The sequence below is a fragment of the Leucoraja erinacea genome, chromosome 21 (genome assembly GCF_028641065.1).
Source record: "Leucoraja erinacea ecotype New England chromosome 21, Leri_hhj_1, whole genome shotgun sequence".
Taxonomy (NCBI): domain Eukaryota; kingdom Metazoa; phylum Chordata; class Chondrichthyes; order Rajiformes; family Rajidae; genus Leucoraja; species Leucoraja erinaceus.
Genome location: NC_073397.1, coordinates 2,008,994 through 2,034,225, shown reverse-complemented (window position 1 = coordinate 2,034,225; position 25,232 = coordinate 2,008,994). Strand labels below are relative to the sequence as shown.

The 25,232-nt window shown below is 43.0% G+C and overlaps 1 protein-coding gene across 1 annotated transcript in view; it reads right to left on the bottom strand.

Moving 5' to 3' along the window:
* Positions 1-295: 295 nt before the first annotated feature.
* The window catches only part of LOC129707578 (myosin heavy chain, cardiac muscle isoform-like), a 25,677-nt gene continuing 740 nt past the window's right edge, over positions 296-25,232 (bottom strand). The window contains exons 2-14 of the mRNA XM_055652725.1: positions 20,571-20,689; positions 18,079-18,275; positions 15,801-16,150; positions 13,802-13,926; positions 11,494-11,609; positions 10,058-10,250; positions 9,693-9,896; positions 9,459-9,584; positions 6,989-7,159; positions 5,579-5,683; positions 3,456-3,551; positions 3,245-3,373; positions 296-410 (exon numbers count right to left, since the gene is read on the bottom strand). Coding sequence (XP_055508700.1) covers positions 399-410; positions 3,245-3,373; positions 3,456-3,551; positions 5,579-5,683; positions 6,989-7,159; positions 9,459-9,584; positions 9,693-9,896; positions 10,058-10,250; positions 11,494-11,609; positions 13,802-13,926; positions 15,801-16,150; positions 18,079-18,275; positions 20,571-20,689 — 1,943 coding nt within the window. The 3' untranslated portion in view covers positions 296-398. The remainder of the gene's footprint in view (positions 411-3,244; positions 3,374-3,455; positions 3,552-5,578; positions 5,684-6,988; positions 7,160-9,458; positions 9,585-9,692; positions 9,897-10,057; positions 10,251-11,493; positions 11,610-13,801; positions 13,927-15,800; positions 16,151-18,078; positions 18,276-20,570; positions 20,690-25,232) is intronic.

Sequence of the window (25,232 nt, the reverse complement as noted above, 5' to 3'; positions counted from 1 at the left end):
CAAAATACTAAACATAGCTACTTTCATTTACATGACATTGCTGTGTCCCAAACATTATGGTGCACTGAAATGGGGGGACTATGTATAAACACAGCTGTAATTTCTACATGGTGAAACCAAAATGTATAAAAATGACCTTTAATAAAATCTGGCAATGTGCCCTTTAACCACATGTGAATTTTTTCTATTACAAATTTCAAATTGTGGAGTACAGAGGCGAATACATAAATGATGGGTCTTTGTCCTGAACATTATGGAGGTGGAATGGTTCCATTGGAAAGAATTAGCCCCAAGATGAAGTTGTCACAATTTGCTTTATTCACACAGGATTTGGAGTACTAACTCTACATAGAAACAAAAGAACAGAGGTTGCAGAGTCGGATGATCCTCGAGGTCTTTCACTCTTCATGCTACATTGGGGTAGGGTGGATGAAGAGAGAGAGAGAACACATTAGAACACAGAAGAACCAGTGGCCTCCCTGCTGAACTGCAAATGGGAAGGGCATGGCCATCACTGGCTCTTGGTGCAAGTGGTGGTGGTTCATCCTACTTCCGAGTGACTTCAGTTATAATCTCAATCACCACCCACTTTCTTGGCCTTTGGAATTTATAAAGCAGGACTTTAGAAAAATAGAGGTTTGTAAATGGGATTGATGTAGATTGTCGATTAATGTCTATAGTCTTGAACAATTCGGGACTTTTGAAAGAATGTTCAGAAAACTGATGTGGGGGCAGATTTGTAAACTGTGATGGTATTAACTAGAATAGAATAAAGGTTCAAAAGAAGTGTGTGGGAAGCATTTTTGAGATTGGATAGTCCAACACATTCATGACTGATTCAAGTCGCATTAGTAGAAATATACAAAATAGGAGAAGCTAGTTAAGCTTAATGTAGAGCACAAGTTACTGGAATCTAAAACAAAAGAATGCTGGAAATGCCCAGCAGGCCAGTCTGTATCTGGAGAGGAAACAGCTGAGCTAATAACCATATAACAATTTACAGCACAGAAACAGGCCATCTCGACCCTTCTATTCCGTGCCGAACACGTATCTCCCCTAGTCCCATATACCTGCGCTCAGACCATAACCCTCCATTCCTTTCCCGTCCATATAACTATCCAATTTATTTTTAAATGATAAAAACGAACCTGCCTCCACCACCTTCACTGGAAGCTCATTCCACACAGCTACCACTCTCTGAGTAAAGAAGTTCCCCCTCATGTTACCCCTAAACCTCTGTCCCTTAATTCTCAAGTCATGTCCCCTTGTTTGAATCTTCCCTACTCTCAGTGGGAAAAGCTTATCCACGTCAACTCTGTCTATCCCTCTCATCATTTTAAAGACCTCTATCAAGTCCTCCCTTAACCTTCTGCACTCCAAAGAATAAAGCCCTAACTTGTTCAACCTTTCTCTGTAACTTAGTTGCTGAAACCCAGGCAACATTCTAGTAAATCTCCTCTGTACTCCCTCTATTTTGTTGACATTCTTCCTATAATTAGGCGACCAAAATTGTACACCATACTCCAGAATTGGCCTCACCAATCCCTTGTACAATTTTAACATTACATCCCAACTTCTATACTCAATGCTCTGATTTATAAAGGCCAGCACACCAAAAACTTTCTTTACCACCCTATTTACATGAGATTCCACTTTCAGGGAACTGCACAGTTATTCCCAGATCCCTCTGTTCACCTGCATTCTTCAATTCCCTACCATTTACCATGTACGTCCTATTTTGATTTGTCCTGCCAAGATGTAGCACCTCACACTTATCAGCATTAAACTCCATCTGCCATCTTTCAGCCCACTCTTCCAACTGGCATAAATCTCTCTGTAGACTTTGAAACTCTACTTCATTACCCGCAACCCCACCTATCTTAGTATCATCTGCATACTTACTAATCCAATTTACCACACCATCATCCAGATCATTGATGTACATGACAAACAACAGTGGACCCAACACAGATCCCTGAGGCACCCCACTAGTCACTGGCCTCCAACCTGACAAACAACCATCCACCATTACTCTCTGTCATCTCCCATTCAGCCACTGTTAAATCCATCTTGCTACAGGATATGATGGTACATCCAAATTGACCGGTTGTGGAACAAGAAAGACTATCTGAAAATGCTGAATTCAATATTGAGTTGTATGTGTGCAAAATGCTTAGAGAAGGGCACTGTTCCTGAACATTGCATTGAACTCTCTTGGACTGTGAGGGAGACAAAGGCGGCATTGTTTAAGTATTAATGAGAAGTTACTGGAGTCGGGGTCACCACCCCACATAGAATTTAGTTGTTCTGAAACATAATCACTGCTGTTAGATTTTGCAACATGAGTGTATCAGTATCCCATCTGTGCTGCCACCTTCAACAGTGCTTAGATTTGTCCATCAAGGTCATTGTTCTCTATGGCCTTACGTTTGCCATTCACTGTGAACCATGCATCCTCATTAATCCTCCCAGAGTGCATCATATCACATTTAACAGGATTAAATTCCATGTACAAGGTGTATGGTGTGCTTGCCTTCATGGATCAGGCCACTGAGTGCCAGAGTCAGGAAATGTTGCAGCTTTATTGCTCTTTGGTGTGGCTGCATTTGGAATATGCTGTGCAGTATCCGTTACAAGAAGGATGTGGAGGCTTTGGCCAGGGTGTAGAATACTGCCAGGAATAAATTGTATTGACTACAAGAGTTTGGACAAACTTGGATTGTTTTCTCTGGAGCATCAAATACTAAGGGGAGACCTGATAGAAGTTTATAAATTTATGAGAAGCGTAGATAGAGTAGACAGTCAGGATCTATTTCCCAGGTGGAAATGTCAAATACTAGAGACCATAGCTTTAAGTGTGAGAGAAAGAGAGAGAGGTTTAAAGGAGATGTCGGGGCAATTTATTTTACACCAGAGGGTGGAGGGGGCCTGAAGTGTTCTGCCAGAGGAGGTGGTGGAGGCAGAAACGACAGTGCTGTTTAAGAGCTTTCTAGTGTAAGACGTGAATATGTAGGGACATGGGTCACGTGCAGGCAGAGGGAATAGTTTAACGGTATTATGTTTGGCACAGACACTGGGCCCAAGGGTCTGTTCCAGTGCTGTCCTATGTTCAGTCTCCATGACTACTCTATATTCATGGTGAATTCAAATACACTAAATGATCCAGATACGTTGGATCTTGCGCACACTTGGTGTATTGATTGGGCCACCCAGCCAGGATGGGGCTGCCTGCTGTCGTTCATACCTTGATGTCCCTGGTTTTTACTCTCAGCTTGTTGACCTGGGATTCTGCAATCTCAGCCCGCTCCTCGGCATCATCCAGTTCACGCTGCAGGGTCCTGAACTTGGAGATGTTTGTGCTGGAGTTTCCCTCCTGTAATGAAACACGCAGGCTGGTTATTTGGAGGCAGAAATGTGCAGGAACGTGATAAAGATGCAAAGTGCAGCCAACTCACCGCATCCTCTGCCTGGCGCTTGTAGCTCTTGACCTTCAGCTGCAGTTTATCAATGAGGTCTTGCATACAAACAATGTTCTTCCTGTCCTCCTCACCCTGAGCAAAACATTTGGCAGGTTATAACCACATCTCCCTTCCTTGGATGAATGTATAACACTTTGCATCTACTGATGTGAACTGTGATCCTCATTGTTCTGAGGTCAGTCAAATAGCATTCTACAAGACTGGTGTAAAACTGAAATAATCTGCAGAGGTGGACATTTTATGATTTTCTAAATAGAGCTACACCTTGGCAGGACAAATCAAAATAGGACCTACATGGTAAATGGTAGGGAATTGAAGAATGCAGTTGAACAGAGGGATCTGGGAATAACTGTGCATAGTTCCTTGAAGGTGGAATCTCATATATATAGGGTGGTAAAGAAAGCTTTTGGTATGCTAGCCTTTATAAATCAGAGCATTGAGTATAGAAGCTGGGATGTAATGTTAAAATTGTACAAGGCATTGGTGAGACCAAATCTGGAGTATAGTGTACAATTTTGGTCGCCCAATTATAGGAAGGATGTCAACAAAATAGAGAGAGTACAGAGGAGATTTACTAGAATGTTGCCTGGGTTTCAACAATTAAGTTACAGAGAAAGGTTGAATAAGTTAGGTATTTATTCTCTGGAGCGCAGAAGGTTAAGGGGGACTTGATAGAGGTCTTTAAAATGATGAGAGGGATAGACAGAGTTGATGTGGACAAGCTTTTCCCTTTGAGAATAGGGAAGATTCAAACAAGAGGACATGACTTCAGAATTAAGGGACAGAAGTTTAAGGGTAACATGAGTGGGAACTTCTTTACTCAGAGAGTGGTGGCGGTGTGGAATGAGCTTCCAGTGGAAGTGGTGGAGGCAGGTTCTTTGGTATCATTTAAAAATAAATTGGATAGGCATATGGATGAGAAGGGAATGGAGGGTTATGGTATGAGTGCAGGCAGGTGGGACTAAAGGAAAATAATTGTTCGGCACGGACTTGTAGGGCCGAGATGGCCTGTTTCCGTGCTGTAATTGTTATATGGTTATATATAGCTGTCGATGTTTGAGGTGAAGAAAAAAAACATGCAGATACCAGAATTTCAAATGAAAAATGTTGAAGTAGTCAGCAAGTCGGTCAACTATTGAGGAGAGCAAGTTAAGGTTTTGGATTGGCAACTCTGTGTCCAGATCTCTGATGGAGATCATCAACCTGAAATATGTATAATAAGTGATCATATTAGGGAATGCCAGAGCAGGCCTGAGGGTTCTGCGGGCTGGTCCTTTTTATAGTTGTATTTCTGTTGATTCTGTTTTTTCGCCTCTCCAGATGCTGCCTGATCTGCAGAGGATTCCCAGTATTTTCTGTTTTCAGAGAATTGGGGGCCAGAGAAACAATAGTTGCCAGTAGGGTAGACTAGTGATTGGAACAGACAAATGGGGAGGGACTATCAGTTTAGGAATGCAGTAGCTAAAGTGAATCACGGTGTGAAGCATTTGGCCAGACACTGCAGGAGTACATTAGCATTTCAAACCTACCGTTGATGTATTTTCCACAGACCGCCATCTTCTGTCGATTCCGATTTCTTAAACTTGGAAGAATTTTCATTTTGGTTTACCAAACACAACCTGAATTTAACCTTAATTTACTTGGGAATAATTAGATAAAATCAGAATTTAGGCAGTTGTGGAAGTTTTCAAATTTTTAATTTCCCTCAAGATACCAGGCAGTCTTTGCAACAGTTAGCCAATGTGCACAGCGAATAATAGATAATTGGAGAACTACTCGCATTCATGTCCCTGAACTGAGTTTTTGAAACTCTATTCCAAAAGATTCCACAAAATTCAGTGATGGATTAGATGGAAGTTTCCATTGGTGTGGGAGTCTGCAGCTCGGAGTGATAAACTAAACGCATCTTGTCAGAATGCTGTAAGGAAGTTTGATGTGAGATCTTTGGCAATATTTTTTATTTGAGATTAGTAGACCTGATATTCTGAGGGATGTTGGGAAAAGATAACTGATTTAGGTTCCTTGTACAGAAACACTGCAACAGTTTGGAGGGTGGTGAAGATTCTCATGGTTCAGCACCATTTCTCCTGCTACTGTACCTGGTAGGACAGTTCTTTGATCCTCCGCTCGTACTTCCGCAGGCCTTTCAATGACTCTGAATTTTTCCTCTGTTCGGACTCCAGCTCAGACTCCAGTTCCCTTGCCTGGTAAACAAGAAAATGAGTCAGGGTTTGCTCACGCTGACATCAGCAGTTTTAATAATCTTTCTAGAAAATTGATTTTAAAATGTTTCTTTTAACACCTTTAGTTAACTAATATGAAAGGCAAAGAAATGAAGGATGGGGGTTAAATTTTTAACCCCCATCAGGACACCAGGATTTCTGGACGCCAAGAAAACCGAGAGAAACTGGGATAGTGGACAAACAGTACTGAGGTATAAAATCTATCCTGATCTTGGAGAAGGACAGGGCAGTTTCAAACAGCCAGATAATCTACCCTGGATCCTAATGCTATCTTTTTAAATTAAATAAATAAAGGGACTAGGCCACAGGTTAAAGGCTTTTGGAATAGCAATGCCATGGAAGCACTTACAAATGGCTTGGAGCTCACGACATTCAGATGGGGCCATGTTTCATTCAAAGTGGATTGTGACATGCAGAAATAATTGTATAGATTAAACTGAGTCTGACTGTGAACTGACGGGGGCCATCTTATTGTGAATCAAAGCACCTTAATAATTATACAAGACCTCCTTCCACCAAGGTTGCCTTTGGCCTGACTGAAATATTGAAAGTTTACACGTGTAACAAGCATGAATATCCATTCGACACAACAAGAACATGTTACACCTGTATATTTACGTAAAACACACATGGATCAACCTTGTTGGGCTGAGTGAATCCAAGAGAGATATCAACATAGAATTTTCACAGGCTGCCAAACAAAGCTCACAGGTGTACTGGCCCTTGAGCTGATGTCTTTGCGACAATGTTTACAATTAAAAAAAAATCAATGTTAGATTCCACGGCAGGTGACTGGTAGAGTGGATGCCAGGTAATCACTGGGCCCAGTTATCTACCAGTCACCAGCACAGAAGCTGCATTAACCTGGATTTCAGAGCTCACTATGGTTTGTCAAATGACATTATGATTCTTAAGCCAAAATTAATATTTGACAGTGCAGAGCATGGAACTTTATATGCTTTCTGTGAAAGGGATGAGGTGGAAATTCCCAACTACCCCCACTGCCAACACTGCCACAGAAAACTCCTGTCCTCTGACTTCATGTGGACTCCTTGTGACTGGGAGTCGGCTATGCTCTGGTGTCAGGATTCTGCCCAGTTAACTTTCCTGCTCTTAGTGTTACCTGATGCTCTGATTCTGATTGGTCTCAAGGCCTCATTTCACAAAGACCAGGTGAACTGTAGCCAGTTCCTGCACCTGGCAAACCAGAGCCACAGAAGCACATACATTGGGTGGAAAGCTCTCCACCCCTCCTGTGTTACTTACTCTGGTCTCGAGCTTCAGTATTTGTTTCTTGCCTCCTTTAAGTGCAATCTGTTCAGCTTCATTCAGACGTAGCTGTAAATCTTTTGTTGTCTGTTCCATGTTCTTTTTCATCCTTTCCAGGTGTGCACTGGTGTCCTGTTCCTTCTTCAGTTCCTCTGCCATCATTGCAGCCTGCAAACCATTAACCACAAACTTAAATCCAGTCACTAATGTACTATTAAAGCTGCAAATGGAACATTTACAAATTTGAAGTTCTGGCACTGGTTGATTGAAATTCATAATGATTGATTATCATGAACCTGTGGATCATGAAGGTCTATATAACCCACCCATCACTTGAGATACAATAATCAGCTGAGTGGAGAACCACTATCTGAACCTGAAACCACAGGTAGGTTAACGGCTTGGAGGTTCTACCTACACTTGTATGGCTGTTAATGTGTACACATTATATAAATATAATCTTTGATGTAGATATTGTAATACAGTTTGTGGAATCCAAATTCAAGTTAACTTGGCAGTGGAACCTTCGCAGCCTTCTGTAAATCTGCAGCTGGCTTCACTCCTTGTCTCTGTTCTGTGACTGCATTTCTCAAAATTCAAGGCGCACTTTTTGCCCTTCGAATTGTGGTTCTCTCCAATTGTTGGGTCTCGGAAGGTGGCCATGGATCTCATTGGTCCCATTCCCCTGCTACTTCAAATAGTTGCATTACTGAAGATCTGAATCATGGAATCAAAAAGCACAGAAACTGGACCTTTATGTCCTATGCTATCAGTGTCATGGTGGCTAAGGCATTGTGCATCTTCACTAACCTAATTTTCCTGCATTAGGTCGATATCTCTCTACTCTTTCCTATTCTGACCAAATGCCATTAAAATGTTGTAGCTCTATCTGCAGAATTAGCCATAGTCTGTGTTTCCAGTAGCATTATTACACTGGCATCTACCTAACAAGTTGGAAAGTTGCCCAGGTGTGTCCTATTAATAAACATTACAACAAAAATACATTTAGTTTCACTCTTAACTAATCAGTCTCAATTATCAGCAAAGCGATGGAAGGATGTTGAAAGTACAGCACCTGCTTCCACTGAACTCCAAGTCTCTGCCATCAGACCCTGGCTTCTCCATGACCACAACCCCAACTGGACCAACTACAAACAATGGATCCCAAGATCACAAAGCCTTTCTGCACCTCTAGCCACCTCCCTGGGAAATCTAGGATATATCCCATTTGGATATTGTGACTTGACTATGTTACTATAAACATAGCCAGTCTTTCACAATTGCTACCTTATCTAATTTTCATCCCATCCTTATCTGTACTACCTACATCTACTGAGATTTGTACAGCAGCATCTTTTTTGGTAAAGATAAATACAAAGCATATATGTAGTACTTGAGCTCTGCCTCCCTTCTCTGTGCATCCATTGCTAACGTAATACTACATTGATCCACCCATCCCTAACTTGCATACTATTCCATGCTTATAAAAGATTGTTGGAATCCTTGTGTTTACTACAATTAGCTTCTCATAAATCTCATTGTTTCCCTGTTAAGTTTGTTATATTCAGCCAGTTTTACTGGAATGCATCATGCACCCAATATTTTATTTTATATTTCCCACTCCTTATATATCTCAAGGACCTCTGGCCTTTTTTTTTAGTAAATGGTGTATGACTTCATGTACAAGAGAACGTCTGCTCCACCATCATTCATCTTTTGGCTGACCATCTACCTATCTGTCTGTACAGCTGTCCATCATATTATGGCTGGCTAGATTCAACTAGATTCCCATATCTTCTAATAGGCTTTGATTCTAAAATCTTTGCATCTCAGCTTTGAATATACTCGATGACTCAGCATCCAGAGTCCTTTGGTACAGAGAATTTAATAATCTATAGAGTAAAATAATTCTTCCTCTCACTGGGAATTATGGAACCATAGCCTTCTTTAGACTCTTCAGTTTAAGGAAATCACTTCTTAATCCATTGATATTTTTGTATGTCTCAGTGATCCGATCACTCATCAAACAACCTGCGCTATCGAGGCCTCAATACGCCTTTGGTGCGCAGAAGGTTAAGGGGGGAACTTGATAGAGGTCTTTAAAATGATGAGAGGGATAGACAGAGTTGACGTGGAAAAGCTTTTCCCACTGAGAGTAGGGAAGATTCAAACAAGGGGACATGACTTGAGAATTAAGGGACAGAAGTTTAGGGGTAACATGAGGGGGAACGTCTTTACTCAGAGAGTGGTAGCTGTGTGGAATGAGCTTCCAGTGAAGGTGGTGGAGGCAGGTTCGTTTTTATCATTTAAAAATAAATTGGATAGTTATATGGACGGGAAAGGTATGGAGGGTTATGGTCTGAGCGCAGGTAGATGGGACTAGGGGAGAATATGTGTTCGGCACGGACTAGAAGGGTGGAGATGGCCTGTTTCCGTGCTGTAATTGTTATATGGTTATAATACTTACATCGGTTATTGCCTTCTTAGCTTTCTCTTCTGCATTCCGACACTCTTGTACTGCTTCTTCTACCTCAGTACTCAGATAGGTAATGTCAGTTTCCAGCTTCTTCCTCTGGTTTATCAGACCAGTGTTCTAAACACAGGCAAAGGAAGAGATTGTTACTTTCTCTAATCACCAGCAGCCTTCCAAGCTCATTATTAAATGCGTGTCCACAGTCAGATGCACAAGTCCACTCTTCACCTGTGAGTGCAGCAGGTTCACTCTCTCTGTTGCCTCCAGTAGTTCATGCTCTGCTAGTTTCCGACTTCTCTCGGACTGTTCCAGAGCCGCCCGTAGTTCCCCAACCTCTGCCAGCAACAGATTACTGTGGCGTTCAGCAACTGCCAGTTGCTCTTTGTAATCATCGTTCTGTCGACTTGTTTCATCCAGTTCCAGTTGGATATCCTACATGAAGACACATTTATATAACCGTCACTGACCTGGAGTTCTGGGTCAGGCATCTTAAATAACACAATCTGAATGAAACTAAATGGTAGAGTTAGAATTCCTCTGTAGGTTTACATGTGTTTGTTTCCTGATCATTTCCCACCATGTGTTCAACTTACCTTGATCTGAGCTTGGACAATTCGCAGCATCTTCAGGGATTCGGCTGCCTGCCTGTTGGCATGGCTCAGCTGGATTTCCAGCTCATTCAGATCTCCTTCCATCTTCTTCTTCAACCTCAGCGCCTCATTTCTTGCCTTGGCCTCAGAATCCAGAGCTGACTGCATGGATTCCAGGGCTCGCTGGTGGTTACGTCTGAAATGACCATCAAAAGACAATAGACGTGGATGGTAAATCAATGATAGCACTACTTTTTTTTTAAAGGAAACAAAAGCTGTGTGTATGAACATACAGGAATCCCCTGATCTTGGGGTCTACAGTATGCTGGAGACAGATTATCAATTGCTCTGCCCACAATAACCATCTTGTCCTTACAGGCCATTTTAGTTCATCTTGCCATTCCCACATCGACTTGTCAGCCCTTGGTCTTGTCCATTGTCAGTGTGAGGCTAAACATTAAATAGAAGTGCAACATATCCTATTCCACCTGGATAGTCTACTACACACATAGAACACCCAGGTACACTCCCTGTGCATTTGTTTTCTCTCTGCACCAACCTGGTTCTTCCAGTTTTTCCCATCACGTAGTTTTGTTTCCCTCTCAACCTGGTCAAAATTGCCTGTCCCTGCACATAATACATAATACAAAACCATACAATGCAGGAGAAGGCCCTTCAGTCCACCATATCTGTGCTGAATATGATGCCCGCATATGCTCCATATCCCACTATTCTGTGTATTTTCATATGTTTATCTGAAAGCCGCTTAAATGCCATAATGTCTTCTTCCACCACCACTCTTGGAAACATGCTCCAGGCACCCACCATTCTCTGTGCAAACTACTTATAACTAATACCCCCCAATCCAGCGGCATTGTGGTAAATCTCTTTGGCACCCTCTCTAAAGCCTGTAATGGGATGACCTGAACTACACACAATACTCCCCATGTGGCCTAAGGTTTTAGCATCTTAACCAATTTGTTTTAACACACCAAGCAATAGAACTCATACATCTACAAAAGGCCCGTTCTTAGTCACGTGTGTGACCTAACAGATGAAACATTGTGGAAAGCATCTCTTGTAATTCTGAAAGCATTACAACTATATTGTTTTGTACTATATATACGATTCATTTTTTTCAGTCAAGTGAAATTTTTGTATGTTATGCTGACAATGTTTGTTTAGGGTCAGAGGTAAAATATGACTGGTCACATGTGTGACATCACACGGCAGCATCTTGCAAACTCTGTGAATTTTAAAAAGCTACTAGAACGTTGATATCTTTAGCAGACATGCATTATAGTTCTGTAAATAGCAATGAATAAGATTCATCTCTTACAATCGTTTTTGAATGTGCTACTTGCCGCGATGACGTCTGGTCACGTGTGTGACGGGTTAGGTTCACATTCCACAGAATGGGCCAAAAACATCCCGCTCACCTTAAACATTCAATCTCTTCATCCTTTTCTGCCAGTTTCCGCTCTAGTTCTGCTTTGGTTTGTGACAGTTCCAGTTGGATCCTCATAGTTTTACTTTCCTCATGTTCAAGGGCACCCTTGGAACAAATGAAAAGCATGTGTTGTTTGCTGACCCACTGTGAGCCCATCTGTTCTCGCTGCCCTGGCACGTCTCACTCTTGTACCTTGCCAGACTCCCCACACGTTGCTGCAGGCTGCTACTTCCACATTCAAATATTCTTCAATGTTTTATAGGTTTTAACATTTGAATGAATTTCAATTTGCCATCCGTCCCATGGGCACAAGTTCTGCATTGTTGCTACTCTGTGGAAAGAAATTCCTCCCAAATTCCTATTGATGGTGTTAGTTTGAGTTTAAGCTTCCTGGTTGCGAATGCCTACAAGTGGAAGCATCTTCCCCATCTGTTTATGTTCTTAAATACCTGTCAGGTCAGATATTAATGGCACAGAGGGTGACCACTCAGCCCATTGGTTCCATGCTGGTTCCAATGGGCATATCCACGCAGGTCCAATCTCTTTATAGCCAGCAACTACAATTCTCACATGCCCGTTAACTCTTTTGTCACTTAAGAAGAATTGATAGTGACCATATAACCTATCAGCATATTGAAGGTACACAAAAATGCTGGAGAAACTCAGCGGGTGCAGCAGCATCTATGGAGCGAAGGAAGTAGGCAACGTTTCGGGCCGAAACGTTGCCTATTTCCTTCGCTCCATAGATGCTGCTGCACCCGCTGAGTTTCTCCAGCATTTTTGTGTACCTTCGATTTTCCAGCATCTGCAGTTCCTTCTTAAGCATATCGAAGGGGTGTGAGAGGAAACTGGAACATCTGGTGAAAAGTCTCACAGCCACAGGAAGAACTTGCAAACCACACACTTATTAGCTGATGACTGCACTATGTTTAATATGCAGCTCATGAGCAAATTATAACCATATATAACAATTACAGCACGGAAACAGGCCATCTCGACCCTACAAGTCCGTGCCGAACAACTTTTTTCCCTTAGTCCCACCTGCCTGCACTCATACCATAACCTCCATTCCCTTCTCATCCATATGCCTATCCAATTTATTTTTAAATGATACCAACGAACCTGCAGCCTCCACTTCCACTGGAAGCTCATTCCACACCGCTACCACTCTCTGAGTAAAGAAGTTCCCCCTCATGTTACCCCTAAACTTCTGTCCCTTAATTCTGAAATCATGTCCTCTTGTTTGATGAAGCACAAGCTTGACATAATGCAGCATAGGTTGATAGAGGCAAGCAATGACAATCTTCAAAAAGCATCTATCCGTGTTATTTAATGTCATTACCATCACCAAATCCCTTTTGTAACCAACATCCTTGGGGTTAGCATTGACCACAAGCCAGAGTACCAGACACATAAATATCAGATCAGGACGGAATGGGAAGTGATACTCCAAAGGCTTTCCATCATTTAGAAGTCAGGAACTTGGTGAAATACACTCAACCTGCTGAGTGCAGTATTCAAAATGTTCAATAACATTCAGAACAGTGCAGCCTGCCCGAATAGTGCAGCTATCCCATCTGTAACCCTGCACTCCCTGCACCAATACTGCACATTGGTTTCCCTGTGCACCACTTACAACTTGCTCTGATGGTAGCTGTCAAGCCAAGTTGGTAGCTCCCAACCTCTGCAGCCAGCAAGCATTAGAGAACTAAATAGGATGCCTCTATCTGATGCCTCCTCTCCTCAGCCCCAAAACTAGAAACATTTCTCCATTCCTTCATTGTTACCAGATCTAACTCCTGCAACCTCCGACCCAACAGTACTTGAAGTCTGCTCATAAGAGTTACTGTAGCAGTTCTCAAAGGAAGCTTGTCAAAGGCAACAAAGAATGATTAATACATGATGACCGACATCCTGAAAAATGAATAAATGAAGAATGTGGGACAGCGGGCGGATCACCATCATCCTCTGCCACCAGATCTGTGGTGCAAATGGGCAGGTTTTTTCAAAATAACTTGACACAGAGGGTAATGCCTATATGGAACACGTGACCAGAAGAAGTGGTAAAGGCAGGTAGAATTACAATGGTTCAAAGACAGATAGGAAAGGTTTTGAGGGATATGGTCTAGGAGCAGGCAAGTGCGAATGGCTGGATAAGCAAGTTGGATAGCCAAGGCAAATTTTGAATGCTGCAAGACTGACTATGACTCCCAATATTGACATGACTAGGAGCATGAGCGACTCAAGCTGTTCTCTCTTTGCCATTTTCCTCATTTCGAGCTTGGACGTGTACCTACCTCAGCCTCGGCCAGTGCTCCCTGGACCTCGCTCTTCTCCTGTTCTAGGTTCTTCTTCAACTTCTCCAACTCGTGTATGCACTTGCTGCCTTCACTGATCTGGTCAGTCAAGTCCGAGATCTCATCTATTGTCACAAGCAATACAATCTGTTATTCAACTGTTTGAGCTCCAATCAAGCAACACCTCTCCCACATGAGAGGGATAGATCGGTGTATATCATGACAGGAATAGATCGGGTAGATGCAGAGTCTCTTGCTCAGTGTAGGTGAATCAAGCACCAGAGGACATAGGTTTAAGGTGAAGGGGAACACATTTAATAGGAATCTGAGGGGTACCTTTTCACATAAAGGGTGGTGGGTGTACGGAACAAGCTTCCAGAGGAGGTGATTGAGGCAGGGGCTATCAAATGTTTAAAAAACAGTTAGACAGGTACATTGGATAGGACTGGTTTGGAAGGATATGGGCCAAATGAGTGTTAGATTGCTATTGTGCATGCTTCTGTAGTAGTCACTTCCACAGAGCTTAAATTAGTTTAAAATGCAGGGCTCTGAGGCTTGTCAGCAAACTGCATCCAGAATTGGCTTGGTGATAGGCAGCAGAGGATAGATGTGGATGGGTGTTATCTGACAGGAAGTCTGTAACAAGTGGTGTACTGCAGAGATAGATGCTGGGACCTATGTTTGTCTTGCATATAAGTTACCTGTATGAGAATGTAGGTAGTCTGATTAGTAAGTCTGCAAACAACATGAACATTGGTGGAAGGTACACAAAAATGTTGGAGAAACTCAGCGGGTGCAGCAGCATCTATGGAGCTGCTGCACCATGATCATTGGTGGAGTTGTACGTAGTTAAGGGGCTGTCCCACTGCGGCAACCTAATCCGCGAGTTCTGGCCAGTTTGCCCTCAACTCGTACTCGCAGCATGGTCGACACAAGGTCCTAGGAGGTCTTTGTAAAGGGCCGCAGACCTAAACAGCAACCTCTAGTGACCTTGCCCGCCACCCAAGGTTTCCATGAGGTCACAGGAGGTTTTGGTCACTCTTTTAAAACTCTCTATGTTTGGTATATTTGTCTACATAGCACAAGGTATTGAGGATAAGATTTGGGATGTCATGTTGTAAGTTGTTTAAATCTAAACATTTGAGTATTGTGTACAATGTTGGTTGCCACACCCATGGAAGGATGCGGTTGCAATAGAAAGAATGCAACAGATATTCACCAGTTTGTTTAAGAATGAAGGGCAAAGAAAGATTGAGTCTCTTCATAAAGGAGCACAGGAGGCTAAGGGGTGACTATAGCAGTTTATAAAATGATGAGCAGCATTGGTAAGATAGATTTTTGAAGGACAGGGAATCTAGAACACTGAAGCAGAAAGTTTATAGTGGGAAGAAAGAAAGTTAATGGAGATCTGACAGTTAAGTTTTCACACAGACGATGGTTGTTATTTAGAACAACTTGGCTGAATATGTGTTCGAAGCAGACTATGTTTAAAAGGCAGGTAGTTGTATAGGAAAGGTGTAGATGGATATGGGCCTACACAGGCAAACGGGATAAGCCTAGGTAGGCATTACATTCAACACGGTAAAATTGTTCAAGAAGCCCCATTACTGGACAGTACGATTCTGAGATCTATGAGACAATGTTCATTTGTATAAATTGAAGAACTAGCTTTAAATAATCAACAAAATATTTCATTAATTACTGTACCAGCCATTTAACAAGAGTAAGTTTATATTAAATTTACAATAGGAAACGTGTCAATTTTCCCTCTTTGGAACATTACATGTTTTCATTTTCAAGCGTATATAATTTCCCCATAATAACTTCCTCAATCTTCATTAAACAGACAATTCCTACTGCACACATAAGCTCATCCCGATAGTTCCAAGCAGCATCTACACTACCTCACCCACAATGCCACGGACTTGCTGATATATGTTGTAGTTTGCCTAAGATACAGAAGCTGTATCCCAGATGTAGACCTGTAGCTTTATTATACCTTGAAGATTCTTATTCTCTCGTTTGAGGGTCTCCAGATGATCTAGGGACTCCTCGTAGGCATTTTTGAGTTTAAAGAGCTCTGTACTCAGACTACGTGACTCCTTTTGTGATATCTCCAGCTCGGACTGTGTCTCCTCAAACTTCTGCTTCCAGTCAGCAATCATTTTGTCAAAGTTGCGTTGCTTCTTGTCAAAAGCAATGGCAGCAGAGTTTGCTCTCTCCAAATCAATCGTTAAGTCTTCCATTTCTGTCTGCAAACGATGCTTAGTCTTATCCAGTGAGGAGCACTTTGCATTTATTGCTTCCACCGCTTCCTCAGCTTCTTGTAGACGGATGGCCAACTTCTTCCTGCAATCAGCAATCAGATTAATCACAGTCATGGAGTAGAACACCATGGACACGGGCCTTTCAGCCCATTGCCCATGGTGACAGAGATGCCGATACACCCTAACCCCATGTTTCTGCATTTAGCCCATATCTAGTCCCTTCTGATCCATGCACCTGTCCAAAATCTTTTTAAACAGAACGCTTGTGCCTGCCTCTGCCACCACCTACGGCAGCTTGTTCCACATCCCACCCTTGGAATGAAGAACTTGCCTTTTATAGAGTCATACAGCACAGAGACCCAATGCCCATGCCGATCAAGATGCCCCATTTACATTAGTCCTATCTGTTCGTGTTTCACCAATATCCCTCTCAACCTTTCTTATCCACCTATCTAAATGTCTTCTAAATGTTCAGATCTTCTTTAAATCCGCCACCTCTCACCTGTTCCCTCGTTTTAACCCTTGCCATTCGAAATACTCTCTGCCCTTGCTATGACTCTCATAATTTGATAAGCATCTGTAAGATCTCCCCTCAGCCACATGAACTCCAGTCAGAACAATCCCAGCATTTCCAATCTCTTCTTGTAATTACAGCAAATCTTCCTCTAGGTGATTCCCTTTTGATTCACCCTTTGAAGCACTAGCACAACCTTTCTATAGTGTTGATGACCAGAATGGGGCACAATGATCCGTGTGTGATCTAACCAATGTGTTGTACAGCTAAAACATAACCTCCCAGTTCTTAAACTTTACGTAGAATTTCTAGAAAATAAGACAAGTTTGTAACAATTAACATGAGTCTTACATACTGGGAAAGAATGATGGAAAATAGGCCAACAGAATGAAGGTCTGTGCCGAACATGATGCCAAGTTAATCTCCTCTGCCTGCACGTCATTCCCTCCATTCCCTGCATATCCATATGCCTATGTAAAAGCCTCTCAAACGTCATTATCATACCTACTCCCTACTAAAGGGGAAACATCCCATTGATTGGAGTTAAAACTATGCCCAATGAAGATAGTTATCATTGGTAAAGGTCAAACAAGGGCATTGCTACACATGTTCCCCTGGGCCTGGTGAGTTTGTGGCTTTGCTTTCAGCTCACACAGTGTAGCTCTGACTGTAGTGGAATACCATCAGGTGAACCTCTTTGTTATGAGAAAGGGTGTAGAGGAGTGACACCAAAGATGAAGGGCTTCGGTAAAATAGACAAAATAGAGAAAATGCAGTTTCTCCTTCAGCAGAAAAGACCACAGACAGTTGATAGAGGGTTGGAACGTCCTAGGAAGGAATAGAATCCAAGGGCAGAAGGACTGGTAACCAGAGGGGCACCAATTTAAAAAATTGCTCAAAGAACCAGTGTTAAGGCGCTATGGTTGTTCATTTGAAGCCAGTTCAGAAAAGAATGAGTAGAAAGTTGTTGGAGCTTGGGACAATGTAAGGCAGGGTAGAGCAGGGTGATGGGACAAACTGGAGAATATATCAAGAAAGAGGTGGCCTGGCACAACGGTCTGAATGCTCATATGTGTTCACAGTTAGAATTTTAATATATGTCGCTACAAGAGGGGGGCATTTGATCCATCGAGTCTATGCCAATTCTCAGAGCATTCACATCAGTCTCATTCCGCAACTTATTTCCCACCAATTCAAGCCTGCCTGCCACTCCCCTATACTATAATAAATTTACAGTAGCCAGTTAAGTACCAGGATTTGAGGGAAAACCAAAGCACCCAATAGTCGAAGAGAGACTCGAAGGGATAAACTCTGCACAGACCCAAGGTTAGGATTGTACAGGTCTGCTAGAGGTGTGTGGCAGCAGCATAACTGTGTGCCACTGTGCCTGCCTTCACGGACATGAAGATCAGAAATATTACCATAACATAACAATCTCAGAGAGTACAATTGCAACAATGAATTCCTGATTAAATTTTAAAGATGTCTGCACATACTTTGCTTCCTCCAGCTCCTCTGTTCTCTGGATCGCATCAGTTTCATATTTAGTTCTCCATTGCGCCACCTCAGAATTAGCCTTGGACAATGCTCGCTGCAGTTCAGCCCTTCCCTCCTGCTCCTCTTCATACTGTTCTCTCAGAAGGTCACAATCATGGCGGGAGGCATGCAGGGCGTGAGCCAGGGCATTCTTGCTCTTTAATGGAAGCACAAAAAAAATCAAAACTCATTGAAATCTTGTGGGTTCTGTTAGCAACCACATTTTGTCCATGAATTCATGGCTATCTAACACTACTGTTACCTTGTGATGGAGCAAATAATTTACCAACAGCTTTCTTGATGGCTCAGGTCGAAAGCCATCGCTCAATATTATGCTGAGCTGCAAAGATCAACGAGATCCCACTGTGTTGAGCAGCAGTGAAGCACGATAAATTATTACACCATGGATGGGAGAGAAATAACTAACCAGAGTTCCTGATGCTGATCACGCTCTAATAATTCCCAAATAATTAGAGTGGGGCAAGTTTGGGTGGTAACAGAAGGGGGCTCAGATGCTGATAATTGGTTATCTCCAATTCCTCATTGTGTACTATATGTAGTGAGTTGCAATCAGGAGCGAGCACCAGATATCTATAGAAAGGAACTGCAGATGCTGGTTTACATCAAAGATAGACACAAAATGCTGGAGTAACTCAGCAGGACAGGCAGCATCTCCGGATATCCAGAGATAACTGAGTTACTCCAGCATTTTGTGTCTGGCACCAGATATGTAGTAGGTTTCTAACCGCCTTCCTTTCACTTACACACAGTTTGAAATGACTAACTACCAGGCCCTTCAGCTCGACTGCTGCCAAGTTTCACATTTCCCTCTAATGTGAGTTAACCGTTACTTGGTTCCCACACATCACTTGGCCTCTCATGCTAGAAACTTAAAGGCACCTCAAACTAACTTGTTTTAATTTCCATTCACCCTTCAGACCCACACTTATGATTTATATATGTTCTGTTCTGGTAAAAACTCAATTTAAAAATTCTTATTCTTGGGTTAGAGTCATGGAGTCATAGAGCACATAAACAGGGCCCTCAGCCCAACTTGACCATGCCGACCAAGATGCCCATCGATGCTAGTCCTACCTGCCCACATTTGGCCCATATCCCTCTAAACCATTCCTATCCATGTACCTGTCCAAATGTCTTGTAAATGTCATTATAGCACCTGCCTCAACTACCTATCTGGCAGCTCATTCCATAAGTGAAAACTTACCACTCAGGTTCCCATTTAAATATTTTCCCTCTTGTCTTCTGGTTCTTCATTCCCCGACTCTGGTTAAAAGATCACCCCTCAGGTTCCTGCACTTCAAGGAATAAAGTCCCAGCCTGCCTAACCTGTCCCTCTAGCTCAGACCATCAAGTCGTGGCAACATCCTCATGAATCTTCTCCGCACTCTTTCCAGCTTAACAATATCCTTTCTATAGCAGGGTGACCGGAAATGAACACAATATTTCAAAAGGTAGACAAAAAGTGGTGGAGAAACTCAGTGGGTTTGAGGCAGCATCTATGGAGCGAAGGAAATAGGCGACGTTTCGGGTCAAGACCCTTCTTCAGACTCCAAATGCTGTTTTCACCAACATCTTGTATAACTGTACCATAACAACCTAACTTCTATACTCCACACCCTGACAGATGTACCAAAAAGCCTTCTTGAGCACACTTACCTACCTGTGACGCCACCTTAAGGGATCCATGTACCTGCACTTCTAGATCCCTTGGCTCTACACACTCCACAGGGCCCTGCCATTCACTGTGAATGTCCTGCCCTAGTTTGACTTCTCAAAATGCAACATTTGTGTGCAGGACCATTCATTACTGTATACATTTTGTAAGGCTGGCACCTGGAGTACTGGGTTCAGTTTTTTGTCTCTCCGCTGTAGGAAAGGCAACTACTAAGCTGGAAACGGCGCAGAGAGGATTTATGAGGATGTTGCCGGGACTCGAGTGACAGGTAGAGGAAGGGATTGGGCAGGCCAGGACTATATTATCTAGAGTGCAAGAGGCTGAGGGGTGATGTCCTACAGGTATGTAAAATCATGAGGGGAAGAGATAGAGTGAATGCAGCTGTTTTCCCGAGGGTAGGGGAGCCAAGAACTAGAGGGCATAGGTTGAAGGTGAGGGGTGAAAGATTGAATGGGAACCTGGCAGCAACCTTTTCCACCGAGTGGGTGAGGGGTATATGAAATGAGCAGCCAGAGGGAGTGGTAGAGCCAGGTACTGTAACAACATTGAAATATAATATCACAAGTCCATGACATGAAATGTTTAGATATCTGGGCTAGTTTAAATGGGGCATCTTGGTCGGCATGGATGAACATAGAACAGCGGCCCACAATGTCTATGCCAAAAATGATGCCAACTTGAGTTGGGCTGAAGGGAATGTTTCTGTGCAGGATGACTCCATCACACTCTATTCAAGGTATTGAACTTATAACTTACTTTGTTCTCCTCTTCCAGCTGTCTTTTCAACTCTTCAATTCCCTGTGAGAATGATATTTTTCCCCGGCTCAGCTGGTTAATCAAAGCTTCCTTTTCTTCCATTTGTCTGCTGAACTCTCCTGATGATGAGAATCAAAAAACAATCTCATAAAATTCATAAAAATCAACAGGTAGACTTCCCTGCTTTAGCTTTCTAGGCTAAAGGTTCTGTAACCTCCCAACATCGGGGAAACATTGTTTCCTGCCCTCTAGTGTGTCAAAGCCCTTAATAATCTTCTATGTTTCAATAAGATTTCACTCTCATCCTTCTAAACTCCGAAGTATACAATGCAACCCATTCCCCAATGGCAGGGGGTGTGGGGGAGGGGGGCTCTGCTCACCCGCAGCCTCAGCTTTTGGTAGGAAACAATGTTCCCGATGTTGGGAGGAGAATCCAGAACCAGGGGACCACAGTTTAAGAATAAGGGATAAGCCATTTAGAACGGAGACGAGGAAACACTTTTTCACCCAGAGAGTTGTGAGTCTGTGGAATTCTCTGCCTCAGAGAGCGGTGGAGGCCGGTTCTCTGGATGCTTTCAAGAGAGAGCTAGACAGGGCTCTTAAAAATAGCAGAGTCATGGGATATGGGGAGAAGGCAGGAACGGCGGGGTACTGATTCGGGATGATATCAGCCATGATCACATTGAATGGCGGTGCTGGCTCGAAGGGGGCCGAATGGCTACACCTCCGCCACTTCAGCTTTTTATTCTCCTCGCCGCGTTATTGACAGCGGGTTCTGGAAGGGGGCGGAGTTTTTACGATTTTTTATACCTTCATAACTTTTGGTACTATTTCACCGATCGGAACAAAATTATATTTGACTTGCAGCAGGAGGGAGAATGGTGAGTAACGGTGCTGCGAAAAATCGTCGTAGCACTATGGGGGATCGTTTTTTGCCGCAAATGTTTATACAACGCAGACCAGGAGAGCGGTCAAGATGAGAGTTTTTAGTAATAGTATAGATGTCCCTTCCTCCCAAATTAGGGGACCAAAAACTGCACACAATACTCTAGGTGTGGTGTCTAACTCACTAGGGCTCTGTACAAGAAGATCTTCATCCGAACGGCGGTGGCGACAAGTTGCAGGATTGGTCAGGGAGCAGTTAATGAAAATATAAACCTTTCCAATCCATGTATCGGCAAAGAGTTTTCCAATGCTGACTCTCTTCACCTATGCAGGATGACTGGTTCACATACCATACATCACTGTAGTGTGGAAATTACCTCCTCCACAGCACTCAAATATTTTGCCCTCAATTTTAAACCAATGAGGCGCCCTTTGGAGGTCAAATGGATTGTAGACTGGACAGCCCCCCTCGCCCCCACCCCCCCCACCACGGAACAAGAGTGTGAAGTGATCGATGCCTCTTTATTCTCCTCATGATTTTATCGTTCTCTTTCAGGGTTCTCAACATCAGAATCCTGGATGCCAATGAGCGCCAATCCCAGCCTTTTCCACTCTCTACTTGCGAACTAAAAGCCCTCCCCATTCCTATGCACCATCACTGGCTAAACCTGAAGTAGGGTCCCTGAACGCAGAATAGACAATGGTGCAGCGAGAGTAGGGCCCATATCAGCCAACGTCCGAGCCAGTAGCAACGCGATGTCCAGGCTGATCATCACACTCGCAGTACCACCGTTAAGGCCCTTATCCCCATATCCCGTGACTCTCCGCTATCGTAAGACCTCTATCTACATATATCTGAAAGCATCCAGGGAAGAGGGCCTCCACTGCCTTCTGAGGCAGAGGAATTCCACAGAATTCACCAATACTCTCTGGAATGAAAAACGTTTTTCCTAATCTCCGTTGTAAATGCCTGACACATTATTTTTAAAGCTGTGGACGACCCCTAGAAAAAGACCAGACAAAAAAATTGTATTATCCATTCCATCCACGATGCGCCTGGCCCTGTACTGAGTTGGTTCAGGAACTTTGTTTTGGCTAAAGGACTCAGGAAGCACCTGTTAGTTCTCAGTTTCTGAAACTCTTTTCTAGTGCTACTAGATCATCTGTTCCATATAGTGTGTTGTGAAACCGATGTACACATAACATTCCAACGTGGCCTAACCAATGTCTTGCACATCTGCAACACAATGTCTAATTCTTATGCGCAATAACCGCAGCTAACGAAGGTAACAATGTAACCAAATTGTTACATTCGCCTTCGTCACCACCCTATCCAAATGTCGTCTTTATTTTCGCTAAATATGCAACTGACACCCCAATGCCATGAAGGTCCCTGGTCGTTTTAAAAGCATTACCTCATCTTTATCTGGATTAAATTCCATCTGCACTGCTCACCCCACACTTTCCAAGCATATCTATGTTGCTCTGTAATCGCTAGGCAACATCCTCGCTTTCTAAGAAACTCCACCAATATTGTTGTCATCAATACAAATTACTGTTCAGGACCACAGGCCATTGTAGTTCCAAGTTATTTATATATTTGGCAAACAACCAAAAAGTCCGGCACGTTGTAAATGCCGTGCCAGTGTTGGTTGCAGGAATTGCGGGGCGAGAAAAACAACTTTCAACCACTCGACCTCTTCCGCCTCTCACCAAGCCAATTGCACATCCACTTTGTCAAAACACATCTTGGAACCTAATGGACCCCAAACTTTCGGGACTTAGCTATCACGTGTGCCGGACCTTGTCAAAAGCTTTGTCAAAGTCAAATGGACCACTCTTGTGATTCTCCCACCCCTGCCTTCATCAATTGTCTGATGTAACCTCCTTAACAATCACCTAGATTTTGGGAATATGGCCTAAACAATCGCTATACTACTCCTGGCTCTTCTAGTAAATATATTCGCATCCCAACAGAGTATTCAACAATACATTACTTTGTTCATATACCATTCTCTCTCTCCATCTGTATTACAAATGAAGAACAAACTTGCTTGTCTTTCTTTCCCAGTTCAACAAAGGGCCTCTGGCCATACCTGCTGATGTTTCCAGCATGTTCCCTTCTGGTTTCAGATTGGAACATTACGTTTTCATTAAAATTACAACTGTTATCTTTCAAATTTCACTCTAAACTATGTTCTTCATGTTGACAAGTGTCTTTTCACCTTCTGCGTTCCTTAATTACTGGGATCTTTCCTTGTGACTCTCATGCCGCCATGATTATCAGAGTTTTGCTAGATAAATACACACGGAGAGCGAGAATGCTCCAGCTCCGGACATCTCGACCCAACCCTCCCGATTTCCAGTCTGTGCCTAACCCACCACACTCATGTGTGACTTTTCCCTTACCATTCTGACCTCTCCAGCTTAGCCCTGTGTGAAGCATGAATCAAGCACCATGCGCGAAGTTCACCAACTTTATTATTGCTTCATGCAATGATCTCATACGTTCTGACATCTGCTCGCATTGGCCTAAAATAAATAAACATTCAGGTATTTATTTACACTTCTATCAAACACTGAAGTTAAAAAATTGTATTGTATTCGCCCTCATGGTCAGGCAGGAGTCATATCGCAGGCTGCAATATCATGACTGACACCCACAAACATCTAATCTTGATTGACTGAGAGATACAGCTGGACACGGGAACTGTCGATCCAAACGAATCCACGGACAAATCATCGATCACACAGGAAGGATCCACCATGCCTTATCCCTGGGGTGCATTGCTCAGAGCACCCAGAATGCAGTACCCCAGGTTTGCCATCAAATGCAATGTGACCGACTGAATATGATATGCAATATCTCAGCTGTCTGGGATGACAGAGACAGGGACGGGTAGATTAAATTGTGGGGAACAGTTTCTTAATGAGAGATTTGACAATCGGGGAAATAAACTGCAGTGGATATGAGGATGCAGGAGCTAGGCCAGGTGGGCCCTCGAGCCAGCACGCCATTTCAATGTGATCATAGTGATCATCCCAATCAGTTGGCATAGTCTATCAGTAAACAACTGCATGAGTGGAAATGCGTGTGAAACCTGGTGGTCAAAGGAATGACGAAGTTTCAAAGTTGGACAAGTGAGCCTTCAAGGAAAGGTAGTGAGGTTTAAGCACAGTGGACAAGCAAGTGAAGGAGCAGAATCCAAATACGGTTTGAATAATGGGTAAATAAAATTTAAAGAATACAGTATGATTATATTTAACTAAATTTGCTCTGTTGTTATCCTTACCATTTGGTGGTACAAAGAACATATCAATTGAAATAGACAAACAAGAGCGCCCAGGTTGACAGCACAACAGTGCAATACCTTTAGCTTGGTTACATGTTCAATGGTTGGAGACCTAAATCATCTGTCCATTTTGAGTTAACATCCTTCTCGCTCTATTTCTGTGTACTCTTTTTAGGTTATCAATCGCTCGCTGAGTTCTGCAACACTGTCGGCAGGTTCTTTCGCAAGGACAGAGCTCGTGGCCTCTGCGCAAAGTGCCCTCAAAGGTCCCGTAGCCTAGGGTCAGAAATGCAGCTTCAACGGTTTTGTTAATCCAAACTGTGCTGAAGTCGCTACTCGCTTCCTCTGCTTTCACCAATTCTCCAGTCACGGCGACATACAGACCTTTGCTTTATATCTTGCCCGTGCAGCTCGTTCTTGCCCCAACTCAATAAATCCAGTTTCCCTAGATTCGAGCCAGTTCAAAGGAGAAGACATAACGAAC